Here is a 14,005-nt window from a genome sequence, read left to right on the forward strand (position 1 = left end):
AAAAAAAAAAAAGATGAAAAATGGTGTGGGGGAGATGACAGCTACTATGTTTTGGGTTTTTTTTCTTCTTCCATTTTGTGACTAGTTTTAGGCCCTTTTGAAAAATGCTATTCCTAGTCTCCAAGTCCCTCTGATTTTTTTCAGTGCCAAAATCTCTCAGTAAGGCTCAATCTGGCCATGTGAATTATGAAATCCAGTTTGAATATGCCTGTATCTTTGCATCATCCCTCAAGTTAAGGGCAGAGGGACTGGCACATGGGTGTCTGCCCCTAAACAGAACATTTAAGGACCATCAACAATTGAATAATCTTGCTCTAGCAGGACAATGCCTAGGAGTTTACCAACTCACCAGGAAGAAAGGACAGATCACCTGGCCAGGGACTTGAAGTCACTGATGTGATCTGACAAAGAGAATTGCAACTTCATAAAAAGGACTCACTCAAACAAGTGGAGCAGGCCAGAACCAGAAGCAAACAAGGATGAGAAGAAGAGGAATCCTGGACTCCCTGAACAGACACTGACCAAACCCCAAAGGGCATTTGGAGTGGTGAGGAAAGAGAGGCAGGGATTTGCATGCAAGTTTTGTTTTTCCCATAGATCTGTAGATCTCTTGGGCTGCTACATTGGTCTGTGTTTAGAACTTCCTTGTCGCACCTGTGTTACTTGTTTTCACTGTCACAATCCCTGAAGAGGGAAACAGTAAGTCCACAGCTTTGGTGGAACTCTGGGAATGTGTAGTAGTGACCAGGGAGGCTTGAATAACGAGGAGTCTGGTGGCACCTTAAAGACTAACAGATTTGTTTGTAAATAAATCTGTTAGTCTTTAAGGTGCCACCGGACTCCTAGTTGTTTTTGTGGATACAGACTAACACGGCTACCCCTCTGATAGGGAGGCTTGGGAAATCCAACTCTAGTTTCAGGGCCTACAAAAGTGAACCACAGGGTCCCCAGAGCCAAGTGTGGTGTCCAACACAGAATCTGCACCTGGAGTGAGAGTCTAGGTGCCCAGAGCCAGAGAAATAGTACCTAAACTCTGCCTGGCCCCAACAAGCCAATAGCAAGTGGGACATGAGGGTTGGATCCAGTACAGCAGCCTGGTGATGATTACCAGGGACCTCACCCAGGGTTGTAACACTTAAATTCCTAAATTCGATTTTCAAAAGTCACGTAAGCACTTTTGAAAAAACTTTACCCTAGGTCTCCAACAAATTCCTGTAGGAGTAAGCCAAATGTTTGCAACCCCTTCCCCAACATAAGACTAATAAATGAAGCGTGTTCTTAAAGCAGGTCCTATATTGAAAGAATTGAAGAGAAATCAGCAGGAGGAGGCAAACTGACTTCTTCCTAATTTATACCCATGTGAAAATTTCTCTCTCTAATTCTGCCAGTGTTGGCTTTCCCCTGTATTCATACTTTCTACTCTTCCTTTTTCCTCACATAGCTGAGTGTTTCTGAAGAAGGTCTGGGTGTGCTTTAAATAGCTAGTGACTTTCCATGGTTTTCAACTCTGCCTTTCTAAACAGTATTTATTCATCATCCTTTGCCTCCATAGGCCTGGAGCATGCGGTTTACTTGCTCTGCTTTGACTTGTCATGAAAGCTGGTTAAGTTTTCTCCAGCCACATATTTGACCAAAACAAACATATATATATATATTTGGGAAGGGAGAGGAGGTGGATTGCAGCATAACAAACCCAGAAACTTCCAAATTATCAACCAGCCCCACTTGCTGTCTATTCCCTTTCCATTGTAATTCCCTGACAAAAGTGAGTGATTACCTTCTCCTAGCTAGATCTCAGGATATCTTCTTTATCCTCATCCTTTGATGTCTGCTGTCCTTTCATTTTCATGATGTTGTCACTATTTGGTTTCCATGCCTTTGCTTTCTTTGGGGCTTAGTGTTTGCTCCTTAACAGGGAAAGTGAGGGTAGAAGAGAACTCTACTCCTGGAGCCTGTACTGCTTCTGTGGTTGTGACTAGCCCAATATCTGACCTTTCATCAGTGTCTCTGATTGTATAACCCTTGTCTGTACCCGCAGCCTGCATGGAGCTTAGGTGCACAGGTTGCAGGAGTGAAGAGTATGGGGGAGGCATTCATTAGTCGGTCTGCATGCACATGGTTCGAATGCTAGCTACAGTTGCAGTGCTGCTTTAAATAATTCTCTTAATAAAGAGCCAGTTTAGTTTTAGAAGCATGTAGTCCTTTCATGTTATCCATTATACAGCACATGAAACATTGTGGCAGCGATCAGTCTAGCAAGACCCCTGGTCAGGAAGCATAATTAAGAGGTAAACAATGCAGCAACTAGAAGCAGAGCATGGAAGAACTCAGACCACAATGAATACTGGATTTCCAGACAAATCCCTTCAATAATTATGGAAGCAAGAACTGAGTCTGCATACAAAACTGACCATTAGGGATAAAGATGAAAAATAAGGGTAAAGCTTTTTTACTACCTCATTTGAGGGCACAAGGGGATGAGAAGTGAGTGAGACGCTGTTGCCAGGAATAATGCCGGAAACACTGGAACACTGATAAGTGTTTCAATACTGTGATTCCAGACAGAATGAGACTGTAGATACTGGTTTTGTTTTGTTTTGTTTTTTGCTTGAAACCAAGAAACAGAAGAGGAAATAAATACTAACATTAGAGCTGAGAAGGCTGGTAACCATGATCCATAACTAGAGACAAGATCATTTGTGGGATATGTGGTTCAGGGAGACAGATTTGTTTCTGTCAGTTAACCTTAGAGCAGGGTTCAGAGTGGTAGCTGTGTTAGTCTGTATCAGCAAAAAGAACTAGGAGTACTTGTGGCACCTTAGAGACTAACAAATTTATTTGGGCATAAGCTTTTGTGGGCTAAAACCCACTTCATCAGATGCATGCAGTGGAAAATAGAGTAGGAAGATATATATATATATATCTGTGTGTATATATATACACAGAGACCATGAAAAAATGGTTGTTGCCATACTAACTATAACGAGGGTAATCAATTAAGGTGGTCTATTATCAGCAGAAGAAGAAAAAAACTTTTGTAGTGATAATCAGGATGGTCCATTTCAAGCAGTTGACAAGAAGGTGTGAGTAACAGTAGGGAGGAAATTAGCATGGGGAAATAGTTTTTACTTTGTGTAATGACCTATCCACTCCCAGTCTTTATTCAAGCCTAATGTAATGGTGTCCAGTTTGCAAATTAATTCCAGTTCTGCAGTTTCTCACTGGAGTCTGTTTTTGAAGTTTTTTTGTTGAAGAATTGCGACTTGTAGGTCTGTAATCGAGTGACCAGGGAGGTTGAAGTGTTCTCCGACTGGTTTTTGAATGCTATAATTCTTGATGTCTGATTTGTGTCCATTTATTCTTTTGCGTAGAGACTGTCTGGTTTGGCCAATGTACATGGCAGAGGGGCATTGCTGGCACATGATGGCATATATCACATTGGTAGATGTGCAGGTGAACGAGCCTCTGATGGTGTGGCTGATGTGATTAGGTCCTATGATGGTGTCCCTTGAATAGATATGTGGACAGAGTTGGCAACGGGCTTTGTCGCAAGGATTGGTTCCTGGGTTAGTGTTTTTGTTGGGTGGTGTGTGGTTGCTGGTGAGTATTTGCTTCAGGTTGGGGGGCTGTCTGTAAGCGAGGACTGGCCTTTCTCCCAAGATCTGTGAGAGTGAGGGATCGTCCTTCAGGATAGGTTGTAGATCCTTGATGATGCGCTGGAGAGGTTTTAGTTGGGGGCTGAAGGTGACGGCTAGTGGCGTTCTGTTACTCTCTTTGTTGGGCCTGTCCTGTAGTAGGTGACTTCTGGGTATTCTTCTCACTAACCCACAGAAACCTTCCTACCAACACTACAAAAAAATTTTAAAAAAAATTCTTGAACAAATATCTTCCTTTCCTTACTCTGGTCAAAATTCTTCGACTGACCTACTTATTCTAAATTTCTGATGAAATTGTACAGGATCTATGCAGGTCACAAAGCAGTAAAATAAGTAGAACTGTGAAATGAGATCTGGATTTTTTAGTGCACTGAAAAATCTAATGCTTATGTAGGAGCTACAACAGTGGTGGCTTCAGCAGAGCTGCTTGCTTTCTGTGTCATTCAAGGCTCCCGTGAGTAAGCTCTCAGTGGAGTACATTATAGACTTGACCAAAGACGTCTATGTCAGGATTTGCAAGCCCTCTCTGGAGGGAAAATAACTTTTTCACCAGTTGCAACCAGGGCTTCATTTGGCAAAGTCAGTACTAGCCAAAGAAGCAGGATAGATAAGTGAAGCACCAAATGGGAATCTCCAATGCTGTGCCACACATACAAATATAAAATATGCTTGGGAAATATGGAAGGCTTCCTGGTGAGTTTTACATCCTGCACTTATAAAATGCTCCTGAAGGCTGCAGAGTGCTCCTCATAATTTTAGCACAGCTTGTTAAATGTTTTAAGTTTCCTTTTAAACACTGAAGCAAAAAACTGTTCATGTACCCATCTCAAACTTTTAAATAATGCATTACTGTCAGGCTTAATCTTTAGTAGCTGGGCAATACTGTCTGATTTAGAAGTATTAATCCATAGCTGCACTGTAATGTAGAGACTTAAGTGGGGCTTCCTCAGGGTACTAAATTCACTATAAAATGATAACAAGACATCTCAGTCAACCTTCTCAACCATGAAGGCTGTCTGGCAGATTCATAAAAAGGCATTGTTGTACAGAGAGCAAGGTCTCTGTAGTGTCCAAACAAATTACACAAGCTGGTTTTGGTAGGGCTGAGTTAGCATTCCCAGATAGTCCATTAAATATTAAATATTTGAACAGCTTCTATATAATTTCTTAATATCCTAGGAGGCTTTGTCTTCGCTCCTGGACACAAGGGGTCCAGTTCTGAAAAGAGGCTGCATATGACTACTTCATGTGGCTAGCATTTAGGAAAACAATTTTGTTTTTGTTTTTTCAAGAGATTGACTTGCTTAGGATGTGACCAAATTATAACTCTCTAACAGCAATTCTTCTTCTCCCTACAATTCCACTTATTGTATTCAGTGATTCACAAATTGAAAAATGCTTGCTTCTGTAACTGAGGAAACAGACAAAAATGTATGAAGAATAGACTCTTAAATGCAAGAGTTTTCAGGGCTTGTGTACCAGAGCAGGCTAGGATCAATTTAAATTAGGGACCAAAGATCAGGCATTCTAGATAGATGTAGGAGCCAGCTCTACAAATCATATGACTGCCAGTGAAAACTGATGCAATGTGATGCATGAATGCAAAAATACTGTGCTTTTGAGAGTATCTAACATTGAAATGAATTACTGCTAGGGAGTTTCTGTGTGACCTCAAATTGTTTTATGACCATGTTCCAACCGGTTTTTAAAAAACCATGATGAAGGGCCAAACATATCCAGAATAGAAGGGCCTGACATAAGAAAGATGTTTTATTTGCAGAAAACTTGCATTATCTTGGAGTTCACTTGGGAAAGAAAGAGGTGCAGCAAGAGCAGTTGCAGTCAAAACTTCTAGTCATGGGGAGGCAATAAGACTACTTATGAAGCTACTTGAGATCTCCAGCTTCTGAAGAAAAGTTAGTAGGTGGAGAAGTAGTCTGCTCTAAGAGACAAGCAAGTATTTTACAACATAGAACTGTAAAAGGAATGGACCAAGAGGAGGCTTAGACCTGTCATTCATAATGGAGAGGAGGTAATTTGGGGGAGTACAAGTATTTGAGGCAGGATGAGGTATTTACATGACCTCTCTGAAAACTAAAGAAAAACAAGGCTTCATAATATGATGGCTGCCATCTTGGCAAACACTGGGAGGCCTTCAAAGTGTAAAGCATTAGTCTCTAGGACTTAGCTAGAAAGCCCATCTCTCTAGCTCAAGAGCTATAATGTACACATCCTCTGGACTGACCTCTCCCATTCTATGTTAACACGCTGACCGGCATGTTACATTAACACTGTATATTATGACAGGTTTCAGGGTAGCAGCTGTGTTAGTCTGTATCCTCAAAAAGAACAGGAGTACTTGTGGCACCTTAGAGACTAACAAATTTATGCATATGCATCCGAAGAAGTGGGTTGTAGCCCACGAAAGCTTATGCTCTAATAAATTTGTTAGTCTCTAAGGTGCCACTGTATATTATGAAGTTGCAGCTTGTAACTCCATAGCTCAAGCAGTTCATTTTGCTAGGGTTACCATATCTCATAAATAAAAAAAGAGGACCCTCCACGGTCCATGGCCCCGCGCATTTCCCCACCCTTAGCCCCGCCCCAACTCCGCCCCTTCCCCCACCCTAACTCCGCCCCCTCCTCCCTCCCACTCCCAGCCAGGGGGAAAGGGCTGCCCCAGTGCTACCAGCATCACGGTTTCCCGGGCAGCCCCCAGACCCTGCACCCCCAGCCTGCGCTTCCCCAGCGCAGCTGGAGCCCGGGAGGGGAAGCGCCCAGCCGGGGGCGCAGGGTCTGGAGGCTGCCCAGCAAACCGTGAAGCCGGTAGTGCTCGGGCTTTGGGCAGCCCCCATGCCTCCGGACCCTGTGCCCCCAGCCGGGCACTTCCCCTCCAGGGATCCCGCGGCTCTGCGTAACTTACACTGTATAAGTTACACAGAGCCGAAGAGGAGCAGAGCCTCCGCAGCTGGAGGCTCTGCTCCTCTTAGGCTCTGTTTAAGAGCCGGGCTGCCCCAGCGCTACCGGCTTTGGGCAGCCCCCGTGCCTCCAGACCCTGCGCCGCCGGAGCCCGGGAGGGGAAGTGCCCGGCTGGGGGCGCAGGGTCTGGAGGCACGGGGCTGCCCGAAGCCGGTAGCTCTCGGGCAGCCCGGTTCTTAAACAGAGCCTCCAGCGTCTGGGGCTCTGTGTAACTGACACTGTGTCAGTTACACAGAGCCCCTAGGGCTGGAGGCTTTTCTCCTCTTTGGCGCTGTGTAACTGACACTGGGTCAGTTACACAGAGCCCCGGGGGCTGGAGGCTCCAGCCGCCCCCGCTCTGTTTAAGAGCCGGGCTGCCCAAGCGCTACTGGCTTCGGGCAGCCCCGTGCCTCCAGACCCTGCACCCCCAGCCGGGCACTTCCCCTCCCGGGCTCCGGTGGCGCAGGGTCTGGAGGCACGGGGCTGCCCGAAGCCGGTAGCGCTCGGGCAGCCCGGCTCTTAAATAGAGCCGCGGGGGCTGGAGCCTCCAGCCGCCGGGGCTGTGTGTAACTGACACAGTGTCAGTTACACAGAGCCCCAGCCGCTGGAGGCTCTGTTTAAGAGCCGGGCTGCCCAAGCGCTACTGGCTTCGGGCAGCCCCGTGCCTGGAGACTCTGCGCCGCCGGAGCCCGGGAGGGGAAGTGCCCGGCTGGGGGCGCAGGGTCTGGAGGCACGGGGCTGCCCGAAGCCGGTAGCGCTCCGGCAGCCCGGCTCTTAAACAGAGCCTCCAGCGGCCGGGGCTCTGTGTAACTGACACTGTGTCAGTTACACACAGCCCCGGTGGCTGGAGGCTCCAGTCCCGGCGGCTCTATTTAAGAGCCGGGCTGCCCGAGCGCTACGGGCTTCGGGCAGCCCCGTGCCTCCAGACCCTGCGCCCCCAGCCGGGCACTTCCCCTCCCGGGCTCCGGCGGCGCAGGGTCTCCAGGCATGGGGCTGCCCGAAGCAGGTAGCGTTCAGGCAGCCGGGCTCTTAAACAGAGCCGCCATTTTCCCGGACATGTTCCGCTTTTTGGCAATTCCCCCCGGACGGGGGTTTGACTGCCGAAAAGCCGGACATGTCCGGGAAAAAGAGGACGTATGGTAACCCTAATTTTGCACTTAAAGCAGGATTCAATCTCGTGGTTTGTGAGGGAGGGAGTTGGTACAAAATAATATATCCTCAAATGTACAGAACTTATGGAGTGCAGAATGAATTTCTGGAGAACTTACAAGTAAATGTGTTAATCAGTTTGAGTTGCAATTTAAAGGGGTTCTTTAAGAAACTTGGCATCTGTCAGTCTCTTCTTCCCAAATGATGTTAACAAGTGCATAATGCAAACACTTTCCATATAATTGCAATGCATTTAAATCTTATGCATAATTGATATTTTAAGAAACTAAGTGGCAGTTAAGCTAAGTTAATTGCTTCTAACGTCTAGGCTGAGGTAACTCAAGTGGGGCCATTCATTGTGACATCGAAGGTAGTTCAATCAACAACCATTCCTCTATACCTAACTTGCAAAGTCTATTGGTTGTAATGAGTTGGTGTGAGGGAGACTGAACACAAGTCTAGAGTTCTCATTGGCAAATTACTTGAGCCAACTGTCACGGCTCTTTAAAAATTCTGTAGATGCATGCTAGCTTGGGCATCAGTGCTTGAAAGGTTCCCAATGGCATGCGGCCTTGGCGCCACTGTGCATTGAGGCAGCACTGCTAGGAGAAAGGAGGCAGGAGTGCAGGGATGGACAATAGGACTGTATTCTCCCTGCCTGCCTTCACTTAGCACTGGTCTCACTAACACAGCCCCCTAAAAACATGAGTACATTGTAAAGGAAGGGCTAGATTTGTTCTGCTTTGCATCACAAGAGCAGTGCAAGCTGCTGTCAACCAGCTTAACAGGCTGGTGCACTCTGGCAGCTTTGCACTGCTCTGGTATACCAATGGGTCCGCCCTTAAATAAAACGTTATTTTAAGACTTATGCTAGGGGCAACATCACTACGATAATAGAATCATAGGACTGGAAGGGGCCTCGAGAAGTCGTCTAGTTCAGTCCCCTGCACTCATGGCTGAACTAAATATTATCTAGAACATCCCTGACAGGTGTTTGTCCAACCTGCTCTTAAAAACCTCCAATGATGGAGATTCCACAACCTCCCTAAGCAATTTATTCCAGTGCTTAACCAACCTGACAGTTAGGAAGTTTTTCCTAATGTCCAACCTAAACCTCCCTCAAACACTGCCTCAAACAAGGACTATTGCACCGCATGATGGAATAAAGAGGGTGGGTTTTATTTGACTAAATGGATGTCCTGGTTAACTTCTTGTAGATGTTGCAGCAGAAGGGTGATGGGGGAGAAACTTGAATGAGGTGTGAGGGTTGGGGAAGGAGGAAAAAGTTTGCAAATCAGGAAGGACTTTCCAACATAAGGGGCAGTGTGGAACAAAGTGCAGGAACATTTATAGGAGATGCAGGTGAATGGGGTATCAAAACTAGCCCAATTGATGGGGGACGAGACAATATCAAAAGAAAAGCTCAGATACGAGGAGGGACTGTTCTGCATGGCTTTGAAGCAGGGACAAGAAGCTTGATCTTGATGCATCAGAGGAGAGGAGCCAATAGAACAATTGAGTTGATGTGGTCAGGGTCTGGTGCAATGTCCAAAAGGCAGGCGAGTGAAGAACGCTGTATCTTGGGGATTTCTGGGGAAGAAATTTAAGAATTTAAGTGTAAGCCCCATGTGAGATGGTGGGGGACAAGAATGTGAAATGGGTTGTGAAGGATCATCTCTTTATCCTCTAGGATGAATCATTTGGGGTTTCAACTCCTCAGTCAATATCCATTATGCTTTCCCAGTTGTAAGGTGTGTAATGAAGCAAATGTTTCTTAATATAGTCCCTTCTTTTTGAGGTCGCATCCCAAGATATTGCTCTGTGCACTAGGGGATTTCTGTGCTAATTACAGTGAATTTTGTGGTAATTATGTCCTAAATATGTCAGTAGGAGTCTTAGTGCAGTCAACTCCATACAACTGACAACGAGCCTGACTCCAAGTTTCACAGGGTTTGTTCATTTCATCTTAAACTAATATGGGTCTGACTGCACACAAAGGATACATATGTTTCTCTTGCGTTGCTGCTTTAAAAAATTATGTAAATGTTACTAAATTACTTAATCTACCCTGTACCATACTTTTGCATCTGTAAAATGGGGATAGTTCTTTCCTGCCTCAAAGGGGCACTGTGAGGATAAAATCCATTAATTATCATGAGATGCTCAGATGCTATGGTGATGAGGGCCATAGTACTTAGATAACCCCTAGAAAGTGAATTGAACTCTTGTGTAAAATGGTGCCAGATTCTGATCTCACAAATCGGAGGTCATAAAATTGAAGCAAATGGAAATATCCAGATGTTAAAAAGTGAGAAGGGAATTGGGCCCACGGTGTGCTACCTGATATAGGAGAGTCTATCTAATCTCCTTTATAGTGCTAGGAAGAGATGCTGCTTCTATTGGGCAGATGGACTTTTGCCCGTTATTTCCACAGTGTTCATGCCCAGCACAGAGCTAATTTCTCTCTGGGATCTCAAGAAGAATGAGACCTTTCAAAAGCTAAAATGCAAACTCAAAATATGTAATTCCAGCTTGTATCACTATCACAGAATCTCTGTTCAAAATCAGGTCGCATAATTTTGGATCTCTATCGTCATTCCCTTACATTTGGTTCCAGTCAAACAATCATCTCACTAGATTGATCTGAGTTTAGAATTCTAAACTTCATTTTCATAACCTGGATCAGACAAAAGGCATCCCCATCATATGACTAAGTCACTGTTTACATTCCATAGCTCAATCACTGAATATATCCAAAGAATGAGTTTGATAATCCCTCTCCTACAGCCTAAACACTTAATGAAATCAATGGGAATTTTGTCAGAGAAGACAATAGGATCAGGTCTGATATTTGCAAATACAATAGTTAACTGTCAAAGCAAGCAAAGATGAAAAGCTTGACTCCTGATCACCCCCGCACCTCTGTGCTCAGTAAATGAATGTCTGGCTTGCACCACCACCCTTGGGATTTGCTGATTGCTTGTAAACTTTCCCTTATAGGATCTGAGGGAATGTCATGCTCACAGAAGTGAGGGACTGATAGAATTGACTTGAGCCAGGTTCTGTGTAAGCTCTGCAAATGCACCTCAGTCAGTGGGAGCAACACCCTCTGCTATTCTAGTCTTGAACATCGATAGAGCAGACTGCCAGTCACGTCAAATTAAAGCAATGTTTTGTATTTTCAGATAAATGTACTATGAAATGAGGTTGAGGCTCCAAACTTGTATCAACTGTGACCAAAAATGAACTTGATGGGGTTGCAGAGAGCAAATAGTGCCCAAGCCCTCTGTGCCACCAAATTCCCTGAACATTACAAACACGCCCTGGGTTACGCAAGACCCGACTTATGCAGATCCGCACTTATGGAAAAAGTTCCGTAAGCTAGAAATAGGAGGTATGGTGTTTGTTTGTTTTTTTGGCATAATGGTTGGAGATACGTTTCCGACTTATGCAAAATTACAAGGCATTCCGGAACAGAATGCTTGCGTAAGTCAGGGAGTGTCTGTATATTGGGACTATAAAGGCACGAGTGTGGTCAATCTACCACATTCTCGACCCCCCACAAAACACAAGCCTTCGCACCACTGTATGCCCTGCCATCATGTTTAGTGTTTTCTCTTCACCCTTTACATCAGCCTGTATAGCATAGTCAGAGCACTTGGAAGAGACTGTGCCCCCTGAACCTCTCTTTTGTTGCTCTTCCTGGGGAAATGTGGGGGATGGGTATTTCTGACATGCAACAATCCTACATTTCTTGTACAACTTTAAAGATATGTGGAATATGGAGAATTTTTTCATTTTTATCCTACTGGCCCAATATTTCTTTGTTGACAAAGACCCCAATCCTGCAAACACTTAGACCCATGAGTAGTCCTGTTGATTTCTGAGACTGCTAAATTATGGGAAGTTATGTCCAAAAGTTTCTAGAATTCAGGTGTTGGCCTCAAGAAGAGAACATACCATATGAAAGATCCTTCGTCAGCACCCATATACTAGTCAGTGCATGGTTTCTGTAGGTTCAGTTCAGAGCATGGTATGGTAATTATAAAGCAGATTAACTGCATCATGCGTGCACAGCAGAGTCGTCCCTATATTTAGTTCAGGGAAAGTGACATTATACATGTCAGATGTTTTGAACTACATGTTGTCATGCTGTAGCACTCTTCCCTCCTTCTGTTATTAGCAAACAAAATATAACACTATCACAAAAATGAAGGCATTCTTCTCAGCTATGGCAAATGTATAGTGTTAATAAACACTTAGAACTGGCTGAAACATTAAGAATTTTCCTGTAACTTTCAATATTTTACAAAAAATTGACCTTTTTAAATCTTCAACCAGTGCTACACAAGTGTATGGCTCCCTATAAATTGCAAATATAAACCATAAGAAATAGCATCAGTAACATTAACACACACCTTCATGCAGGGCATGACTTCTGAGATTCATACCTGAATGGTGGAAGTGATAGTTCTTTTATATATGTATATATAATGTAGTGCCTTTCACTTAAATCAATCACTGTTTAATATGATCTTTCATTTTAACTTGATCAAATACTTGAATCCTAAAAACTCCATGGCCCACCTGTGCCACAATAACTGTTTTTCTGCATATAAAAGCCAGGACTGGAGTTAGGGGGTAGGAAGATGAGCAATTGCCTGGGGCCCCAACCACAGGGGCCCCCAGAAGCTAAATTGCTCAGGCTTCGGCTTCAGCTGCAGGTGGTGGGGCTCAGAGTCCTGGACTTAAACCCTGTGTGGCAGGGCTTTGGCTTTCTGCCCTGGGCCCCAGTGAGTCTAATAACAGCCCTGCTTGGCGGATCCCCTGACATCTGCTTGTAGCCTCCTCAGGAAGCCCCAGACCTCTGATTTAAAACTGCTGGTGTAGAGAGTTGTGGGGTTTTTTTTGGGGGGGGGAGCTAGGAGAGGGGATGGATATTGTGAGTAACTCACTTAAGAAAGGTATGAAAGTCTGAAAGCACACCAGTTCTGGCAAAAAATTGAAATGCTTCCAAGCCCCAGTCTCTCAACTTGACTTGATGTAATTAATACCCCTGTCACATGACAGGTGGGAATGTGTGGCTGTATAGCCACAGACTCCCTTAGCGACTGTTATGAAATGTAGTGCTGAAAATACTTCAGTGATTTTAGAAAGAAGCCATTTAAGGTTTAACTTTCACTGTTGCTGATTCGGTGTATGCAAACTGAGTCATACTGTGTGCACCAGTGGAAAAAAAATCCCTTAATAAAATCCCTTAATAAACCTAACTTTACTCTTATTCTCTTCATATGAAAAGTTCAGCTAATACATGGAATATTAATTCCAGCTGGAATAAGTACAAACCACTGGAAGGAAAAAATAGCTTGGTTTCAGAAAATCTGGGAAGTACTGGTGATGAGGGAAGGAAAAACTTGCCTAGCCAAAAAGCCTAACACTGGGAAAGATGTGAAATGTTTACTTTTCCTTCGATGCACAGATAACTCCAGTAGCCAAACCCACAGTAATGCTAATCTGGACTAATTAATGATAAATAATAGGTATTAGCCCTGACTGATGCATCACATCAGTTGTAGTGTTCCAATTCAGACTTCAGGGCAGTTTAATTCTATCTTACACTGGAATAACAAAGATCAAAGTCAGGCTCATGTTTTTAAGTGAATTACCATCTTACAATAGTTTTAAAGAGATGGAAAAAACAAAAAAAAGTTGGATAGTCATATTGTCATTAATATTTTAAGCTCTAACAAGTGGTGAGGTGTGTGCTAGTGATTGTAAGGATAACAAACAGCCTTTTATTCTAGTCAAAGTAATCAGAACAGGAGCATAAGCACGTCACTGGAATGTATTGTTTTAGCAAAATGTTTTTATTGTAAAATTACTACTTAGGCAGCACAGATGATGGCTATTTGTCTTCATTGCCAAAAGTTTTTGAGAGACTTAATATAATTAATGTAGAAAATGTGATTGTACTTCATGTTTGTCTGTAGTAATTCTATAAATCTCTTATGTCTGTGTTCTTGTAGCCACTTGGGTACTGAAGTAGCTGAAATGAGAAAAAGGCAGCAGTCACAAAATGAAGGAACATCTGCTGTGTCTCAAGCACCTGGAAACCAAAGGCCCAACAACACATGTTGCTTTTGTTGGTGCTGTTGTTGCAGCTGCTCATGGTATGTCCCGTAGTGTACTTGGTATCCTATTCAACACAGGTAACCAATGAGAGTGAAAACTGCCAGTTGCTG

At 44.0% G+C, this 14,005-nt stretch overlaps 1 protein-coding gene across 5 annotated transcripts in view; it reads left to right on the forward strand.

The window, feature by feature from the left end:
* Positions 1 to 14,005, forward strand: part of RGS17 (regulator of G protein signaling 17) — an 82,670-nt gene that overhangs the window by 38,101 nt on the left and 30,564 nt on the right. For 2 of the 5 annotated variants that reach the window (XM_054022664.1, XM_054022659.1), the window contains exon 2: positions 13,790 to 13,933. The exons of 1 other annotated variant lie outside the window; for it this stretch is intronic. In XM_054022664.1, coding sequence (XP_053878639.1) covers positions 13,815 to 13,933 — 119 coding nt within the window. In that variant the 5' untranslated portion in view covers positions 13,790 to 13,814. Of the gene's footprint in view, positions 1 to 13,702; positions 13,934 to 14,005 lie in introns of those variants that run through there. 2 more of the 5 variants (XM_054022658.1, XM_054022661.1) reach the window with 1 other exon arrangement.

This window comes from Malaclemys terrapin, chromosome 3 (genome assembly GCF_027887155.1).
Source record: "Malaclemys terrapin pileata isolate rMalTer1 chromosome 3, rMalTer1.hap1, whole genome shotgun sequence".
In the NCBI taxonomy this organism is placed as follows: Eukaryota; Metazoa; Chordata; order Testudines; family Emydidae; genus Malaclemys; species Malaclemys terrapin.